Consider the following 19,302-nt stretch of genomic DNA (forward strand, 5'->3'; position numbering starts at 1 on the left):
CACTTTTGCGCAACAGATATTCTTCGAGTTCACGTTGAAATTAAGATACTTAAACTTCTGTACCACATCAAAATATTCAGTGGCGATTGTTTTTTGTTCATTCATTTGTAGGTCTTAGCGTTTGGTTAATCAGTGCTCTATAAATGCCTACATTTATGGCAAGGGTTTGGCAACGATGCCAATGATGTTCATGTTAGCAAGCAGTTGTGTAGATTTATTTTTTACTATACTATTTTCTAGGCATATGTTGAACAGACTCCAATATTCTCTTAAATATTATTTTGTATTTTTATGCAGTATCTGACGTTGGTCATTAAATTCTTACCAGGTCTACCAGTATTTTTCAGATAATGAGATTGTATAGGGTATCGTATAGTTTTGCTCCTATGATGTTGTTCTCTAAGCTCCTTCACCAAAATTTGGCGTAGAACAAATATTTGATCTACCTAGCCCGAATCTATTTTGGTGTTGTCCTAGAAGCTTTTCTGTATAAGTAAGCAATCTTTTATATAGTATATTGCAGAATTCTTTATATATTCAGAATTCTCCAAAAGCACTGACATGAATTGTGCAAATAGACAAAACGTTGGCGAAATAACGTAAACTGGATAAAGTCTGCGCAGGTCACGTTTACGTTAATTAAAGGTGCATTCCCATCTATTTGCATTGAAAGCTGAATCTACGGAAAACATTTCTGGACTAGAACTGGGACTTATCTATAGTAGAACGTGAAAATTTAGATTAAGATTCTGTAAACTACAACAACATATAAACGATTATTTTTGCTAATTCATAAATTATTTGTTTCGGTTTAACCAAAATCTTTTATTTTGTTTATCCTTTACAAAAATTCTGTATGCTGGAACATCCATGTTCGCCTGTAGTAGTAAGTTTTCTAATTGGAACAATTTTTTTTATTTTAAAATAAAACTAATGAATTCAAAATTAATGTTTTAAGACTTTATAAAGTCGTATATTATCCGATAATAATGCTACAAGAGTTATATCTGGTTTCTGAGTATTGAAGCGTCCCCTAGAGCGCGTCACCCGATCTATTTCCAATATACGTCGCATCTTATCGCCGCAAGTCGGACGGAATCGTCCTTAATGGACCCAGAGGGTCCTGAATAGTTCCCGAATCAGTTTGGAACGATAACAAAAGGACGAGCTGAACATTTTCGCTGAATCGGCTTTGCCATCGTCGTACACTTTGCTCGCGGTTTTCCCATCTGTCAGGTGCGCTTCGCACGGTATGAGTTATTGCGTTCTTGGTTCTCTTCCAAAAAGCAAGGGAAATGGAAGGGAAAAGCTGTGCGAGCGCCCGGCACGTGTTCCATCGTGCCCTGTCGTCATTTGAGCACGTGTAATATTTCGGAGGAATCCCCTAAAGCCCTCGAACGTACCTCCGGATACCTTCGGATAATTGGTCGTTGGTATTTTTACGATGCGGTTGTATCTACTTACAGCATCTCTTAAAAGGATTGCTAAAACACGTACTCTTTTCGGATCCAGTACTAACCAACCTAACCATTTACTTTTTGTTTCAGGTTTTGGGTTCGTCACATTTCAGAGCGAAGATGTTGTGGACAAAGTTTGCGAGATCCACTTTCACGAAATCAACAATAAAATGGTGAGTTCTTGAAGTCGTTTTTCGTTCCGTTATCTCGCCGCCCCTCGGAATTGGAAATCCACCCCCCTAATACCCAATTAATTTAATGGCCGCGGCGAAATCGCTCCGGCGAATCGCGATAAAGTGATTTTTATTTTGATTGCCCGGAAATGTTCCCGGAGCCATCCAGACGGGAAAAGAGAATGACGCCCGATGAACGGTCCCGATTATCGGTTTTTCTTTAAGAATTTTTAGTTTTATGTTCCATACTAATTATTAACGAATTGAAGTAATCGAAATTATAACACCAAAATAATAATAATAAGGGGGAACTACGAATTATGTTTCAACCTAGAATACTAGAGTTTGACATAAACAACGACCAAGGAGAATCCAGATTATTCGGGGAATCATTAATTCCCTGTTATTAAATCGAGCCACCCGCAAGTCTTCCCGCGTGACCATTGTGTCCCAATTTCCGTGCAACTTGGCTCCGAAACTATATTTCAAGTCGGTAAGCCCGGCGGTTCCCTCTAATTAAACAGGATTTTAATATGGGCGCGAGCGCGACCTAGGCTTACGCGGCCGCCGTGCTGTTTGTGTGAGGCAAACTGTTTATTATCCTCCTAACGTTCCAATGAACGGGCCCGAGTGAACAGTTTGTAAAACTAATATACGTCGGAGCGGCCGCGGTTTGCTTTAAATGCACGTGCATCCCACTGGCAAAAGCTTCGAACGCCATCCTGAATACCATCACGTTTACAAAAGAGATTTCGACGAAATTATTTCCCGAATTTATCTACATACACCACTAATTAATTTATTCAATTTTGTTCACAAAATAAAGTAAAAATAAATTAAAAATTAAATGTCATAAAAAACTGGAAATATAAAATCTGAAATATTTTTGTAATGAAATAACTTTAGAAGCTGCAATGTTAATGAGTAATAACACGTATTGTAGTATTCATTAAAACATTCATTAAAACGTTCATGGAAAACAGTTAGTATTACAAGTTGAAAGTGCTCCGTTAAGCACCTGTACTGCGCCACCTGCATTACCGATTCAATTTTGATTACAATACAGTAAAGAGCGTCGACGAACGACCTGGTACTCGGTGTAATTTTCAATTTAGCGCGACCAAGCACGTCCCATATTTAAACTGGACTCCCCCCAACCCTCCACGATGAGCTTCCCAAGCTTTCCATCGGGAGAGTTCCCCATATATCTTCTCCGCCGGTTTCTCTCGTCCAATTTCGTGTCTTACAATCAAGAGTGATTTGCAGAGCTCCGTCGCCAATTACTAATGAGCGTCTTTAGAGGAGCTCCGAGAGAACCGTCGTTTTCCCGATACCGTCAGCTTAAGACGACTGACGTAGAATTAAACGGCCGGTTAAATATGCATGGGTTGGGAGCCCCCGATTCGGTCGATAAAACCGTGCTTTTGCTAGAACGCCAATCGCTCGCGCCACTGTAATAAATTTCGGGACGTGAAATTTTGACGTTTCCATTGCGGACGTCGAGTGCCTCTACTAGGGGTAGGTAGGGAAAACCTCCCGTTGCCGTGCCACATCGCGTTACATGCATTAAACGCGGTCCCTGCTGAATATTTACCGACTCTTTCACGCCCTCATCAACGATTTATCCGGGTCACGTGCCTCCGAACGGAAAACCCTGTTACCTTTAAATCATATTGAAACGTTTGCTCTTACCCGTGCATTTTTAAATGTCTACTGAAATCTAAACCTGCACTAGAATAAGTAAACTGATACTTTCATTGAAATTAAATTTAAATAAATCAATTAATACACATTCTTTTAGAGAATGAATGATTACATATTCCTATGTTTTATTTTCATCTTTAGCTTTCGAATTTTCATTTAGCTAACTACTTCTTCATTGGTGTGCATAGGTTTTTGAGTCAATAACTCTACGATACACGATGTTAACTTTATGTTGGCTTTAACTTAAGACCATAAATCTCGTCCTTTTGGATTAAGACTATTTAGTTTTGATGAATCTTGATTTAAATGGATGATGACTGTGGATTAATACTGCTGTCGGGTTGAGGGGAGCGGCCCCTCTTGTCTCCGCGACCTATGAGATCTATTGTAACCTAAGCCCTCCAAAGGTTTATGGCTAATATAGGTCCTTGATGAACCTTAGTATTGCTTCAAAGACTTCAACCTTTCCGATTTTTTTTGTCTCAGGCGGCCTCTGACGTCGCATTCACACAGAATATGTTCAACGGTCCCTTGTCGTTACAAAGTCCTCTCAAAGTCTTGAGGACCAAATTAGTTTGATCCTCAGCTTGTCCAATGTTGAATAGATGATTTAGGGACGTATGGCCGATCAGGAATCTTGAGAGCAACCATGCCCTTTGCTGAGGCATAAAACAACTTTAGTTTTCTTTTGCGTCAGAGTTATCGTACTCTTCGTCTGTCTGAGGAAGTTCAATCCAGCACAAGGCTATCTCTGAGTCCTCTCATGTGCTAATTACCCAATGAAGGGTGTCCTCGCTGCCTCTTTGATCAGCCTGTCCGCCTTTTCATTGCCCTCAATATATTTTTGACCTGGAACTAAATAGAGCAACTTCATTACCCCTGGCAAGCATTCTCACGTTTCGAACATCGTTTCAAACATTCACAAGTTTAGGTCTGAATTGCCTTTAATGCTGCCCAAGTATCCGCAAAGATGTTTATCGATGCACCTTTCTGTCCATTTTCTAGATTCAGAACGGTGCAGAAGTTAATGGTAAAAACTTCAGCTTGAAAAATTGCTGTATCCGAGCTTAAGGGCAACTTAATACGGCTTTTTGGTTCACTGATGCCCATAACTACTCCGGATGCAATTGTCTTTGAAGCATCGATGTACCAGGCAAGGGCACCTCTTTTGAGTTAAGGCTCACCCTTCGTCCATTCTTCCCTGCTTCTAAACCTGACCTTATAAAGCCTGTCGAAATTATATTCTGTCGGTAATAATCCGATAATAATCCGTTTTAATTTGAGTCAACTGATTTAGCCATGTATACTAATTCAGGCAACGCCAAAGTTCGAACTAAAATACTTTTGTACAAAACAATTTATATGTCTACACTATAGATATTAAGACGATGTTAGCCTGAAACAACGCGTTGTGGATACTTTTTGGTGTCCACAATGTGTCCTTAATGTCGCCTATTAAGTAAACCTAAATACCCTTAACACGTTGTAATCATTTAAGCTTACCCGCAACGCTTTGTAAGTAAAAATGTCGGACAATGTCCGAATTCAGATATTGCAGGTAACGTACACTGCGTTAATTAATTAGCGTACCCGACGTCATCATTGCAAGTATGCAACCAATACCACAGTATTCGTATTGCAATACGCGATTTGCGTATTGCAATATCAATACATCCTTGCATGGTTGCATACTTGCAATGATGACGTCGGGTACGATAAGTAATTAACACACTGTATATACAAATGAAGTGGTGTGAGCCCAAGTAGTGCTATAAGAGCAGTCGTCGGACAAGACCTCATTGTACCCGCTACATTAAGACATACAAGCAGCTGGATTTGTGGCAGCTATTGTTGCGCTGTCTTGTGATTCGTTTTTGGCCACTAAACTAATAAAGCATAAGCGAATTCCAGTTTAATTTACTGTTCAGTATTACCCCTAGATATTTGACCTCTGTTTTGAGGTTGATAGCTCTACCTTCAATGGAGGGTGTTTTCCGTTATAGCTTCGTTCTCCGAGTGAAAGGTACTATTTCTACTTTGTTTGGATTAATGCTGAGCGCATTGCTTTTGCATCAGGTGTTAGTAAGTAGTAGGGCGTTCTGCATTAATTGGGTTATGATTGTGTCATATTTACATCGGATTGTGACTGTATCTGGTTAAAGTATTAGTTGCAGATGATGGTATCAAATATACGATGAAAATACCTTGATGATATAAACTAACAGGAGTTGATTTTCATCGATTTGGTTATGAATGTTAAATGATTAATCTAATTTTATTATTTTTTTTTTCAGGTTGAATGTAAGAAAGCACAACCAAAAGAAGTGATGCTCCCTGCAAATTTAGCGAAGACAAGAGCCGCTGGTCGCAGTGCATACGGTGAGTTGCTGGTGCTGAATGCTTCCGCGACCGGAGGTCCGGTGACTGCGTCGGCTACCGGACCTGCAGCTTCTTCGGCCGTCCGTTACGCGCCATATCCTTTGCCGGCCGCGGGTGCAGGAGCTGCCGTGGCTGCGGCCGCCGCCGCCGCTGCAGCTGCATCCCACGGCGTCCCTTTGTTCGCGGTTGCCCCCGCGCCTTCTTTGCATTACGCGTCCGCGCTTTACGACGTCACGGGGTGCAAAAGAGTTTTTGCAACACCAGCCGCAGCAGCCGCTGCTTTAAGACCTTTACCACGCCCCACGTTAACTTACACTATGAATGATCTTTTGGCGGTACCAGGACTTGATCTTCCGACGGTTTATGCGAACGTCCCCGGTGGACTTGGAATATAAAATTTAAATAAGGGGGTGTATTTTTTATCTATCTAAAAATAATAGTTTCATTAGATGTTAGCAAATAAAATTGATTAGACCAAATATATTTTTAAAGGCTTTTGAATATAAATGTTTTTGTTGGCAGATTATTTAAAAATTTATTTCACCATTTTAACTATATTTTAAGAAACATATTTTTGAGAATTATATGGGGAGTATTATGCGTTCAGGAATTAACTGTGATGTAACCAAATAGATCACTTAGTTGTTTTCGTAATAAAGTAGATAGATATATCGCTCAATCGGCCTAACTAACACTTTTATTGTTTAAATCAGTACAAAATTGAAAGACTGCAAGTAGAAGAATACATTAGAAGTAGTTGCGGCTTAGATTTAGGTAGAATTTTTTTTTAAGAATCAAAATTACATCGGTTCGATTCGACTTCGACGTCGGCACGAACTGGAAAGGTATTTTTTTTCTTCGAATATATCGGAACCGATTTAGCTCGGTATCTATAGCTAGACGCCGCCGTTCGGTTATAGATTGCGTCCTGAGACCGCTACGGTATAAATAGCTCCGTTTTATAACACCCCGTCACGTCAAAGTCACTGCCTGATACGCGCGTTCGTTCCTTCTTTTTATTATTTACCAGCGACCCCCCTCGAGTCCCGATGGAGTTATTTATGACGACGTAACGTAACGATGTAACTCGAAAGTAATCCGTCGTCTTGGTTGTTGTGAGCGCCGGGCCGTTTGTTCGGTCCTCTTTTTTACTTTCATGAAATTTCATCCTGTCTATACTTACTCGACTAGAGGCAATTAATGTATACACGAAGTTCGAACGGGTCCCTGCGCCTCGCGGACGCGGATTTTTTAAATTGCTTCTCGAAAGTTGCCGGAAAAGTCTAATTAAGGGGCGCGCTATCGTCCCGGACCAGCAGGAGCCCGGTCGTCCTCGCGCTCCGTATGTATAAAAAGACGAGCGGATTGTACTGCCGGGCGCTTAGGGAACGCCCTAGAACCTAGTTATGTAACTATTTAGAAGTTTCGTGTAATCCTCACGCAAGTCGGGCCAGAGCAGAGTAGTACGTCGTTTACAGGTCCTGTGAGGCTACCTAGTTGGTCCTTTTTGAGAATTCGCCCTGGCCTCGTGTACGTTCATGTCCTGTAAAAGTCGAAAGGTGAACACTTTTGCATAGATTAGACACTTAGCTTTCGTATCTATTTGTGTAATTATTCGTTCAACGATCGTTGAAAGTACGGTACGTAATGAGGTAATATAATCAAAGAGTAAAGCTGAAACATTTTATTTGGCACGATTTAAAATACCTCAATACGACTTAACGACTTTGTAATTTCTCTTTATACTAGTTAAATAGCGTAAGTTGTATAAAAATACTTATATTATAGAACTTTTATTATTCTTAGGTATTTTTAGCCTCTAAGCGATATAATCAAAATAATAAAACTTACTAATAGATTATACTTAGCTAGTGATATAGATAACTGGCGAGAAGCGGTGGATACCGAGGGCAGAATAGAGATCGTAAAAACTTTAGGTGGCTCCGACGCAAGGTCGTGCTGTTTCTGAAATAAGTATTCTACGAGTCTTAAATGTGTATACTTCGTTAGCGAGATGGACTAGCGGCTTAGATAACCGTAGCTTGCATACTACTTACTTTCGAGTGCTACTTTATAGCCAAACTTGAGTAAAACTAAGCCTAGTGTTGAAGGCCTTAGGGTGTCTGTGAAGGGTAGTGGAGAAATAGTCTCGGGTCGGAGTTTAAAAACGACGCGACTTTGTCGTCATTTATTTCTTTTACTTTTTTAATTTTTCTTAGATCGTAGACAGCTTAGACTAGATCAGTCGAATGTTTTATACTAAACAAACCAATCGACAACACGCGTTTATTACTTATTATTGTTATTAGATGTTAATAAGCTGTAGATTATTAGAAATTTAGTATGAAATTTCATGAATGCTCCATATTTTCGATCTTTCGTTATATCGTTTAATATTTTGTTTTAATTTACATAGTTTCCGGTAGCGTTTAATTTATTTTCTGTGTTGTTTTCTTTTTAACGTTCAATCGGCGCACTTGCATTTCCGAAATACCGCCCGTTTATATTTTTATTTCAATATTCACTAATCGATTTGTTTTGTTTTGCTTTTATAGATTTTATGTGGTCACTAGGGGCTCTACCTGACGGTAAGTATTTTTGCATTTTTTCGTACATCACCATTTATTAAGATTAAAAACATTTCCATACGCGATTTACATATTTTTCCTCAGCGAGACGAGTTAGGGTTCTTATTATGTATGTATTTCAAGTAGCATCATATATCTTTTTAAAATACACTGTAATTTATCTACTAAGTTAAAAGTGCATAAAAAAGGAACATTTTTATAGTTTTTATAGTATAACAATTTTTTTAATGACTTAGTTTTTTAAACTAAAATTAATTTAAGTTAAGCGATACAATTTTAGATTTCATTTTATGCAGGCGCCAAGAAATGACATTCCGAGAATTAAGTCTGGCTACTTATTATCAAAAAAAATCAGATATGAATGTTATCAAAAGAGAAATAAACATAGTTAAACAATGAAACTAAATAGTGTTACTTGAAGTCTTCGCGTACTTTTTAAAACATTTTTTCCACACAGGACTCAAGTTTTGCTTTAAATAGAAATTTCTTTTAATATGAGTTTGATGTTCACAACTATCAGTATCTTCTTTTACAAGCACTGATTACATTTTGATTTATTTCCTGAATGAATCAGTGACATGATCTTATCATGTGATCTTTCATCAGTAAGAGATGAAGTCATACTTTTATATCTCACTACTCATTGAATATCTAAAAGATGGATGAATTGTTCTTAGGCAATTTTTCCAAAGTTTTAGCAGTTACAAGCAATTTTTGTTGTATACACCATTTATGAACCGCATTTTCTAAACATTTCTGGCTGCTCATCCCATTGCTGAACCTTCATTCGCAGAGGGTTTTTCCGCTCTTATTAGTCCTGACCTTATCTTCCATTGACATTGGATATCGAAATCATGCACAGGGTTGCTTAGCCTTCCGTGGTTCCCCAGCTTGGAGGTAAGACTCGGATGAGTAAGAAATATGCGATTTAGAATGAATGTGTTCTAAGAGATTTCGCAAAGTATACTCTCAAAATTACAAACATTCACAGATATGTCTGCTGACGTACAGTAGTGTTCTGCTGATGTACAGTATGAAGGTTCTCATACACCCAATAGGGATGGTTGTAGTGATTGTAACTTCCTTGTTGATTGGAATGCGCTTTATTAATAAACTTCATAGAAAAAGTCAGCATTGTGGTAAATATCTAGTAATAACCCTGTGCAAAAATTTACTAGCATAAGATCATCTTCGGAATGCCGCATTTGAAAATGCTGTAGAGGATTGAGTGTGACGCTTATATCTTGATAATAAACTATGTATACCAAAAACTGGCAAAATCATGAAGTAATGAACTAAATACTGAAGATATTTAGATCAGGAAATGATACTGACATTTAGTTTATCCATTAATGAACGAATTTTGTATGTTTTGTCGTTTTGAACCAAACATTTTTGAGAAGAGTATAATATATGATCCCATTTAAGAGATCCAGATATTTATCAAAATCATTCCATCTGCACAGACTGTCGTCCATGTCATCTCTCAATGTTATTCCTCACTTTCATTGATATCGTCGGTAACATATCTCATTATCGTCCATAATATTTTTTCTTATGGTCATCTATTGATCAGTTATATATATTGAAGCACATAATTTCTAACAACTTCATTCTTAACCACCCTTAACATCGTGTCTGGTTTCCTGGCAACATTTCTTAAATTCTATAATAATTATACTTAATATTTTTCAAAATTCGTTATTAACTACCATCAATGTTATCCCTAGCGTCTCAACATCATCTTCTTATCTTACTCGACATCATCCATGACATTTTGCAACATCTAAAGATCGTGTTTACCATCTCTATCTTCGTCCCTATCATTACCTAATGATGCAACATAGTAGTATAAGATATGTTGCATCGCTTTTGACAACTCCTTTCTGACCATTTCTGACATCTCTAAGTGCACAATTCTGTCCTCTTTAACATTTCGTATCTAACAACAATACATATTTAACAACAGCATTTGTCTCTAACATCCCTCATAATCATTCTTACTATTTCTCACAGCTGTCTCTGTCATTTGATAATATTGTATTGTCATTCATATATTGTTTTATTAAAATCATTCATCCCACTGCAAATCGTGGCTGTCCTCCTACAATATTTCCCTACTTTTCTTTAACATCGTTCCTAAAAGCTATCATATAGTAGTTAACTGTTCTAATCATTATCACTATTTCCACAGTATGACGTTACTGATGTGTATTAGTATCGCATCTAACTTTCCTTAAAATTGTCTCCATGTATTCTCAATTACACATCTCTCATTAATACAAGGAACCAGTGGTATTGAACAGTAATAAGTCAGGACCATAAGCAGATTTTCAATGATATAGATATTAAAATTATTTATTATTCTTATTCAAGAAGCGTTTCCTATCAAAACCTTAGAGTTACACAAAGATTAGGTACTAGACTTAAATTACATCAATTAATGTCAGTATGGGGGAAGCTTCAAATAGGTGAGTTGATTATTTGTTTTAAGGAAAAGTGCACAATTGTAGAAACAAACATATTATAATAAAAACCACTTGTATCGAAATTACTAAGAACATAAGTTTTCGATGTGTGATGATTGTAAAATTATGCCTAATAAAAACAACGAAGCATTTTGATCACTGATGATGTACATTCTAGAAAATAATATAGTATTTACTCTTCAAGTATCGGAACGTTATTTCTAGACACCTGTATGTAAGTTGAAAACACTTTTTGGGGTTTCAGTTTCAGGAAGTGTTACTTTGTTCGTAAAGTTTTAATTTTTTATAGTTCCTAAGTAAGTTTTTACATTGAACGATCTTTTTTCTGTTACAGGTTTCCCCGCAGCAGCTTATGCTGCTTACGCGGCTGGAAGAGGTTACTCGGGCTACCCTAGTTTCGGACTCCCCTATCCCACAGGTAATGCATTGGCCAGTTTGCACCATCACCACCCGCTACCGTTACTCCCTTACCCACTCGAACACTTGGGGGTGTATGGGGGTTCGGGCCTACATGCCATGCCCCTGTGAACGCAAACCGAAGTTAAGCTCAAATCTCCGCTTAAAGTTCGCGTCTCGGCTGGTAAAACGACCCGTTTTGTCACCTTTTTCCGGTTTTATCCGAATGAAGATCGACAAACCGGCGTCGTCGTCGTTGGTCGAAATCCACGCGTCCGTCTTTTTTCTCCGTCTATTCCTCCCCGATTTTCCGCGATCCCGAGAAGCGTACATTAGGAACAAAGTAATTTCTGTAATTGTATTGCCATAATGAAATGACACCAGTAGCGAACACACGCAAACAACAGTATATCAAAAACGAATCGATGCGCTCGCTCCGTCTCTCCGATTCTATCTCTCTTTCTCTTTTAAACTAGATAGGGTAACTAAAACTAAACTAAACTAACTGTGTAGGCCATGATTAATCGCTAGGTGTAGTTTTGCTAGAGCGTAGGGTTATTGTTAGGACATAGGGTAACTTTATGAGGAGTTTAGTGGATGCCCTCTCTCTCTCTTCCCCCTTCCTGGACGTGTAAAGCCACTTAAGGTCTCCTATGGTACAAGTTCTTGGTGACCGAATTTGTTCTAGTACTTATGAGAATTGAATGAATTCGGTTTACAATATACATTTTGTACCTTTATAATTCTGGACTCCCATCCTGTTTGTCTAAGTATCGCAATTTAATCCCCTCGTAATCATAAAACCGACACTTTTGAGTTGAAATGCGCACGCCTCATCTCCTTTTAGTCTCGATTTCAAAAGATAAATACATAATAATAATAAACGAAAATGAATATTCCGAGTACAAAATGCATTGTCCATCCAAAACAAAGTTTCGATTAACCAAAGCGAAATAAATAAAAGTGAATTCAAGGGACGAATTTCTCGAGAGATTTCTCAAAATAAAAGGAAATTTTAAGCAATTATCGCTCATCAATTATCGAGAACGTTTTTCGTTCTCGGCGCTAAAATAATTAATTAAATGAAAAAAAGGGAAAAGATATTGTTATTGTTATAATTCGTTATTTTTCTATTGCCACAAAGGGATTGTACCTTATACGGTTTGTTAATAATACGATACGCTTGTTCCAAAATGTATAATTTTTCACATCAGCACCTCGATGCCTCTCAACGAAACGGGCGATGGCCGTCCCAGTTTCCATCCAGAACGCACACCGTCGCGGTTGGACGCGAAAAGAAAAGATCCGGTAACGAGCAGAAAATCCGGAAGGCCTATCGTTCACAGGCGCATGGTCGTGGGATGATAGGTGATTTAGTGTGTTCTTGACGTCCGAACTAGGAATAGACCCAAACGCGAGGTGTTCCCTCTAAACACTCTGTTGTTGCGTCTTTCTCTAAACTCTCTACCCGTTACTATTTTGTATGGCGGCGGTACACAAGTAGTGGGCAGACGACTACAAAACATGAAAACTAACAAAAAAATCGAAGTAGTTGCAAAGATTTTTGTAGTCGCCTTCCTTCACGAAAACATTCCACTGTTGCCCAACTCTGCACCTGCAAATATTCGACTGTTGTCACTTTGAGCATATGAATAAAGGATTTCGCAGTTCTATTATTCTTCACACACACAGTATCCTTTATTGATTTGCTTATCTCAACGAAAAGTCTCTATCAATTAATTAATTATCTATAATTGTGTGAATGAAATAATCAAATCGACTAAACATTCACATGAGATAAAGATAAAAAAGTACTATAAAAACGCTATTTCGTAAGAGTTCTTTTTTGTATGTGAGAGTGAATGATTGTATAAGCATATCCGTCACTAAGCATAAGTGCGCTCGATGTTATACATATATTTTAAAACTTGAGACTGTTGCTTGTTGCGAGACTCCGCGAAAACTCGAAGACTACGATTTATGCGACGATTAAGCGAATAAGCAATGTGTAAAAAGAAAATAAAAAAATGTACACAAAGAGAACCCCGCTGAAGTTTTTCTATTCAAACAAAAAAGGGTTACAAAAACAATTTTTTAGCTAGATTACCACTATTGTTATCTATTTAGACATTCACGAACTTACGTCTGATGTTATAAACCACATATTTCTTATTTTAAAGCACATTTAAGCACGTAATCGGACGATTTACTCGAATTTGGGGCCAAAAGGCGGTTCCAGTAATGAATCGGTGGCGTAATTAAAATAGCCAACGACACGAAATGAATCGTCTCAATTAGTACCGGGATAGAAGGGCCGAATGCTTCGGCCCGAAACTAATAGGGCGGCGTACGTGTACGTTCCGGGAAATAATTGCTCCATTAATTGGGTCGCGACGAAGAATTTCTAATAGAAACGTCATGTGCCGGTTGAAATCTGCCTCAAATTAAGGTTAAAGTTTCGATAATTCAAAGATCTTTTGTCAGACATGGGTTCGTTTAATGTCCACAAATCGATTCTCTGGTAGTGTAAAAAAAAGTTTAGGAAAACGTTGTGTGTATCAAGTGTCGAAACTGTACCAGACAAGTGGATCCGCGCCTGGACCGTCTCTTCAATTGTTGAGGGGCGAGTAATTATTAGAACAATACCTATTTTTACTATTCATAGAAGTCGTGTGATCAGATATTTTTTATATTAGGTTGTAATAACAGATTTGATGTTTTAACATAGATTGTAGTCAAAACTAACCAAATAGATAACAAATAATCATTATTCTGTAGGGGTAGAATATAATTTGTGTGTATCTTGTACGATTATCCCCATCTAATCAACAGTTTAGTTTCCGATTACTGCGTTCCATTATGAGAATTCGTTGAATTGATATATCGGCAATCGAAAGCAATGAAGTTAATGAGACGTTGGTTCGGTCGGCGATATCAAAGAGAAATAAACTCATTCGTGTACCGAAATACTTCATTAGTTATGCAAATTATCCGCAACTATAAATTCTAATACCGCTTTAGATCAATACTACCAATCATAACTGTAAATACCAATAACCCGCGTATTACAACCCCGCTGAGTTACATGTCGGCCAATGCGCAAATTCTTTCCCCAGATCAATTGTTTGACTATTACGGGAATGTTTATGCAGCATCGCGGTATCAATGGTATATTCAATTTAGCGCCCGAAATTTGATTAATTGGGATAATTTGTACAATATAAATTATAAGAATAATATGTGTGTAAAATAGAAACGTCATAGTCGAAAAAGAAAAATATGTAATAAGGCGAAATTATAGTTTTATTAGATTTTAGATAAAAGTGTAAGTTATCAAAGTTTTTTTTTGATTTACTTTAATAACTCACACTCGTAGTGACGCAAACAATATTTTTGACTAGCAGTAGTGATGATTTTTACTTTTATATTATTAATCGAAATGTTCGGACACGAAAAAAATTTTCTTTTCTTTTTAATTTTAACTTTAGCATAGAACTCGGAAAAATTCTTTTCGTCGATTTTTATTTCTGTGTGCGAGTTAGACTAGAGGTCAGTGTGTAGTGTGGTCTTAGTTAGATCGACTAATGACATTAGTCACGCCTATATAGTAACCGTGTGTGTTTAGTGGAACGTCGACATACACCACATACGCACACTAACACACAACAGACATACAAAGACAATAATTCCATACAATTTCGTAGATCGTTCCATATTTTTTACTATTTCCATAAAAGACACCGCAATCGATCGAATTGAAAATTTGATCTCTCCATGATGGATGGACATCGCGTTCTATACTCATCCATCATGCGATACGATCATCTTTTAACGCACACCCATCGATCGAGGAAATTCCGGAAAGAAAACGACGACGCGCGGTGTCTTGGAACGGTCAAAATTACGATACACACCACACCAGAACAACACGACCGTAGCATGTAGTAATATGTACCAATCCTCCCCAATTAATCTAGAATGTTCTGTGTTTCCAGTGGACCTAACCAACGGCCAGCTCACGCCTAACAATAACACACCCCTGTTGACTCAAGCCCTGTCAGGTAATTACATATATTGTTTTGCATGTACCGACGTAATTGCTCTCTGTAGTAGACCTTTGATGACTTGATACTGACCGTTAAGCCCCAACGGACCATTTACCTTGTAATTTACACTTAAAACGCGCCAGAAGAGGTATCGAGCTATTATTGTAAGGAAAAGTATCTGTTTGTCCTCAACGACTGAGAGAATGAATGATCTTTGTTTTATTTCCATCATTTCAACTTTTTTAATCGAATATTTTTATTTCTTATTTAAAAAAATAAAACTATTCGAAATATTAAGAATGATTATTGTGAATGTTTAGTTGTTATTTTAATGTTACTGGACATAAAAACTTAATTGAATTTCGAACTATCACTACTATCATACAGAGGGCGTTGTCCATATTTTTGTTAATGAAGACAAAACTATAGTTACTATGGGGAATAATGTTGTTGTTACCGAGTTCGTCATTGTTGGTGTTGTAACTCGTACAATGGCGTGTTTAAACTAGAAGCAAGTTGTAGAGACAGGGTGGTGGGGAAGGATTCGTTAGGTTTTGACGGACTTGAGGTAAATATTCAGGACGGGTATTGCATTAACTGAATACGTAAGTGCATTAAGCGAAATCAAGTTCGCGTCAGGACGCCGTCGGCGTCGTTAAACTGTTTCCCCCCCTTTTCAACCCGCACCAAGCTCGATCTTTCCCCTTCGCATCTTCACTCGTTCCCATGTCTTGTTTCCTCAACTCCGTCCATGTACGTGTGTGTACACGTCGAAGTCTTACCTCTTACACTTATTGCCGGGCAATTCCGATTTCGCTTTACCCTGTAGTAACGTCGTCGTAAACACGAGGTCGACGGAAATGTTTACCCAACCAAAAGTAAAGGGGGGTAACTTTAAGGAATTTGTATCGCGGTGCCGTTTGCATGGTAATTTTGAGGGGGTTCAAACGGAGGGTAAGATGGGGGGCGTTCCGGAATAAAATAAGGGGCTCGTGATTACGATTTGCTTGGCCTCGGTCGGCTCCAGGATTGTTTGTTGTCGACAGGATCGTCGTCCACGACTTGGAGCCAACCGTCTGGGGCCGAACAATCGGCGCCCGCTGCACCTCAACACCACTTCTCCGTTTCCTTTGCAGTGATGAACAACTACCAGGCGGCGGCTGCTGCGGCACAGGGTTTTGGGCCACCAGCATCGCCCCATGCAGCTAACACGAGAGCCGGAGGATTTCCTGCTGCTAATTCTCCAGGTCCCACCATGGACATGTACAACAGCAGCGCGGCGGATAGCGTTGGTTATGTGCAGGCTGCGAGTCCACAACCTTCAAGCTTTCCAGCCATTGCGGTCAGTCGTGCCCCACTCAACTATAGCCCGGTAAGTAGAACATTTTTACCACCTTCCAGTTTATTAATAAAAATGGATGAATTGTGGTATCAATGTCTCAATAATATCAATTATTGACTGGATGTTGATTAAATAATCTGAACAGTATTTTGATTCCAGTACAATACCTGGAATGGATACGCTAATTGGTAAAGATGTTTTTGATTGGCTCATCTGCAATCAAAATACTGCTCATATTATTCCAGTTGAAATCTATTCATGGATTGGATCGCTGAACTAGGATATACTACAATAATATGAACTGTTTTACATTGATGCAGGCAAGTGCCTGACGTATAAACTATATAAAACGTTAGATGTAAACCTAAATTAACAAAAATATGTATCAATTAAAACTCCTTAATATATCAAAAATATCTTTAGTTCTTTACTATTGGTATTTCTTGTAATACAAACTAAATGAATATCTTATATAATGCAGGTGGTGCATCAGCCAAAAGACACTTTTTTCAACAGGAACTAGCATCATTTTTTTCAGATATTGCAATCGACTGAAAGCAATCTTAATGCTATAACGAGTAATATAGTCTTGCGATACAGTCTCTGTTATATCTTAAGTCGATGTCGCTTGTGGCCGAGGCGGTACAATTGATATAATATCTATAAAACACATAGTGTGTACACACTCCTCCTCCTATGCTAAGCTGAGGTTACTTGCGGCCGAGACGCTACAATAGATATTGTCTAATCCTACATCGAAGTGGTAGAAATTGTTGCACCTCGGCGAAAGCAATACACTTCAATAAGTTATATTGAGGTTGCTTGCAGTCGAAGCGCTATATTTTTTGTTGTTCAACATTACATCGACCTGATATCATTTGTAATTTCTATATATTTTCATGCAATCTCCCAAATCATCCAACATAATACTATAGACTTTATATGAGAACTCCTAATTTTGCTCCCCATTAGTGTGTTAAATAATAAAGATAGTCTTGTGTAAGCATGCAGATGATTATGATAATCCAATATAATCCAATGTTGTTACGAAGGCGGAATGATACAAGGAGAACCAAGAAAAACATTATCATTAATATCGAAATGAGCCGCACCACACGATAAACAAAATCTTCCGCTCATTAAACGTGTGGTTTATAATTATCGAGATAATGAACCATCCTATCTGTAACCGAGCGAACGATACGTAACTACACTAAATAAATCTATGCAAACTCTTCGCAATTAACGAGGTGTCTGTGGTAGTTAAAACGTGGTCAAGATAGAGCCTCATCCAGAAGTGAACTCGGTAGACATCCTTCCTAAATTACAATACAATTATATGCCAAGGCAGCACAGATATATTGTCGTTGATTGCAAACTTTATCTTGCTCTAAATTGCCACAACTCAATCAAGTGATGTTACTTACCTGTGCTGAAATGATTATCAGAGTGTAATATCTAAATTATTGTATCTCCCGCAAAGACCTATCTAAACTTTTCGATCTCATACCAGGAATTATTCTGCTCTGGTTGTGACATTTTTTGTCGCAATAGAAACTCATCGACGTCAATATTAATGGAGGGGATATTCTTATCGATTTGGGAAATAATTTCCTCGCGTTTTAGATCCCTGGTTTGCTCAGAAGCGGAGGATTTGTAATGGTTGTTAAATACGTTATTGATAAATAGATTGTGCCCTAGATCATTTCTGGAATTGATATAGTAACTTACAATTAATAAAAACTATAAGTGATTAATCTACTGTAGAAACTGACTAAATTCAGAAATTCACTGAAAATAAAAGTCTGCCAGAACTGTTCGTGTTACGGGTTGTACATTTTTATAACAAATCCGTCCACCACTTTATAAGGATTTTGTATGTTTTGAATACTTTGTATTTATAAGAGAATAAAAAATACAATGTTAATAGCAACAATTAGCAAATATTAGAAGGTGATTTTATATGATTCCTGAAGATGATTAATAAATCTTTTATTTTTACATAAACTCAATAACCTACAATAACTCAACAAAGAAGTTTAATACTAAATTCGTGCTAAATGAAGAAAATATTGAAATACATTAAATTTTAATATTAAGGGATTGGGTGCGATTAGATTGCGGACTATAAAATAGCATAAAATTGAATAGAAAATACATTACATCGATTTGTAAACGTTCATAAATAGAACACGCAACAAATTGATCGAATAACTTAAATATAAAACTGTAGCAATAACTTTGAAATGACATGATTTAGATTATTACCATAATAAACTTCGTTAATGGAAGTGTTGCACAAATATGTGGATTTTTCTCTATATGTAGAAATACATTTTATTATTCAAAACACTTTCAATATTGATTTACCACATTTGCGAGTACTTAGTGATATAAGTTTTATTGATGAATGTATCCAAATCTGAAAACTTGTGTGGTTTTTAATGGTCTATCCAGATTGAAGTTTTGAAATGCCTAATATAAAAAAACTTGATCTAAATTCGTTTTGAATAGGTTCCTGAATAAGTTTGAAGGTCGCTAAATAACTTACGCTCAATTTGTTATGAAAACAACTAAAAAAATCTATTTAGTTCAACACACCACCATGCTTTATAGATTTATCCAAATCATTCGACAGAGTATGATTAGAAGACGTACTGATCCTGCTGCCAACTTACAGGATGACCTTCAAAGACAATTAAACAGTTTCTATCAAGTGAGCTAAGCC

At 37.5% G+C, this 19,302-nt stretch overlaps 1 protein-coding gene across 7 annotated transcripts in view; it reads left to right on the forward strand.

Moving 5' to 3' along the window:
* The window catches only part of LOC111417394 (RNA-binding protein 6), a 348,948-nt gene that overhangs the window by 323,223 nt on the left and 6,423 nt on the right, over positions 1 to 19,302 (forward strand). For 3 of the 7 annotated variants that reach the window (XM_023049648.2, XM_023049649.2, XM_023049655.2), the window contains 6 exons: positions 1,548 to 1,630; positions 5,629 to 5,713; positions 8,269 to 8,301; positions 11,125 to 11,208; positions 15,182 to 15,247; positions 16,279 to 16,604. In XM_023049648.2, coding sequence (XP_022905416.1) covers positions 1,548 to 1,630; positions 5,629 to 5,713; positions 8,269 to 8,301; positions 11,125 to 11,208; positions 15,182 to 15,247; positions 16,279 to 16,604 — 677 coding nt within the window. The remainder of the gene's footprint in view (positions 1 to 1,547; positions 1,631 to 5,628; positions 5,714 to 8,268; positions 8,302 to 11,124; positions 11,209 to 15,181; positions 15,248 to 16,278; positions 16,605 to 19,302) is intronic. The other 4 variants (XM_023049652.2, XM_023049653.2, XM_023049651.2 and 1 more) reach the window with 3 other exon arrangements.

The sequence above is a fragment of the Onthophagus taurus genome, chromosome 1, assembly GCF_036711975.1.
Source record: "Onthophagus taurus isolate NC chromosome 1, IU_Otau_3.0, whole genome shotgun sequence".
NCBI classification, from domain to species: domain Eukaryota; kingdom Metazoa; phylum Arthropoda; class Insecta; order Coleoptera; family Scarabaeidae; genus Onthophagus; species Onthophagus taurus.